This window comes from Myotis davidii, unplaced genomic scaffold (assembly GCF_000327345.1).
Source record: "Myotis davidii unplaced genomic scaffold, ASM32734v1 scaffold653, whole genome shotgun sequence".
Lineage (NCBI taxonomy): Eukaryota > Metazoa > Chordata > Mammalia > Chiroptera > Vespertilionidae > Myotis > Myotis davidii.
The window spans coordinates 1,765,555-1,766,514 of record NW_006285129.1 but is presented as its reverse complement, the minus strand read 5'-3'; the positions used below and the strand labels follow the sequence as shown (position 1 = coordinate 1,766,514).

At 58.8% G+C, this 960-nt stretch overlaps 1 protein-coding gene across 1 annotated transcript in view; it reads right to left on the bottom strand.

Annotated features, from left to right (window-relative positions):
- The window catches only part of KPRP (keratinocyte proline rich protein), a 2,424-nt gene extending 1,711 nt beyond the window's left edge, over positions 1–713 (bottom strand). Inside the window, exon 1 of the mRNA XM_006755742.2 lies at positions 77–713. Within this exon, the coding sequence (XP_006755805.1) occupies positions 77–713 (637 nt within the window). The remainder of the gene's footprint in view (positions 1–76) is intronic.
- Positions 714–960: the final 247 nt, after the last annotated feature.

The window sequence follows — 960 nt, the reverse complement described above, 5'->3', positions numbered from 1 at the left end:
CAGCTCTGGTAAGAAGGCCGCATCTGGCGGGGTGGGGAACAGCTGCGGTAGGAAGGCCTCATCATCTGGCGTGGAGGGAGGCATCTGCTGGTGCTCCTAGCGCGACGCTGCATGGGGTAGCCCCCATAAGAGCCCTGGCTCTGGCATGGGGGTGCATAAGTGCGACATGAAGCCCGGGACTGACGTTGGGAGGCGCAGCTGCCGAAGGAGCCCTGGTATTGGCACTGGGTGGAGAATCTTCCTTGAGTCTGGCATGCTGAGGGGTATGCTACATACCTCTGGACAGGCTGGGGAGCTGGGTAGGGTACATAGGTTTGGACGGGGCATTCCACGTAGCGAGTTTCTGTGTAACAAGCTGGAGCACACTCTACAAAGCAGGTCTGAACAGGGCAGGGGGCTCCACACTGCACGTAGCAAACCTCAGGCTGGCATGCAGCCTGGCTGATCACCTGCGTGGCCTGGGATGGGCCTGGAGCCTGACCCTTCACGCTGGCGGTCTGAGACTGGCCTGAAGACTGGCAGGGAGCTTGGCACTTCACCTGGGAAACTTGAACTGGGCATGGTGCAGGGCACTCCATGATTTGCATCCCACAAGGGGCTTGAACTACCACCTGGCCCTGGGGAGAAGGGTACGCGGAGGGGAAGAAGGAGGAACCCTTCACACAGCACTGGGGGAGAGGCAGGCAACACGGAATCTGTTGCTGGTCACACATGGTTCCGGTGCAGACGTGTGAGCAGGACCTGAGGGGTAGAAAGACCAGCTTTAAGAGGGTGAGAGGTGGGGAGGAGGCCCAAGACCAAGGGAAGACAGACACCCTGCTTTCTCCCTGGCCTTTCTTCCCCAACCCTCAACCTTCGTTCCAGAATACTTGCTGAGTTGTCTGGACCCAAGATTACTCACTGTTGCCCAAGAAAGCTGCCTTGGATCTGCTGAAAGACCTGACAGAGGACAGCTTCAAG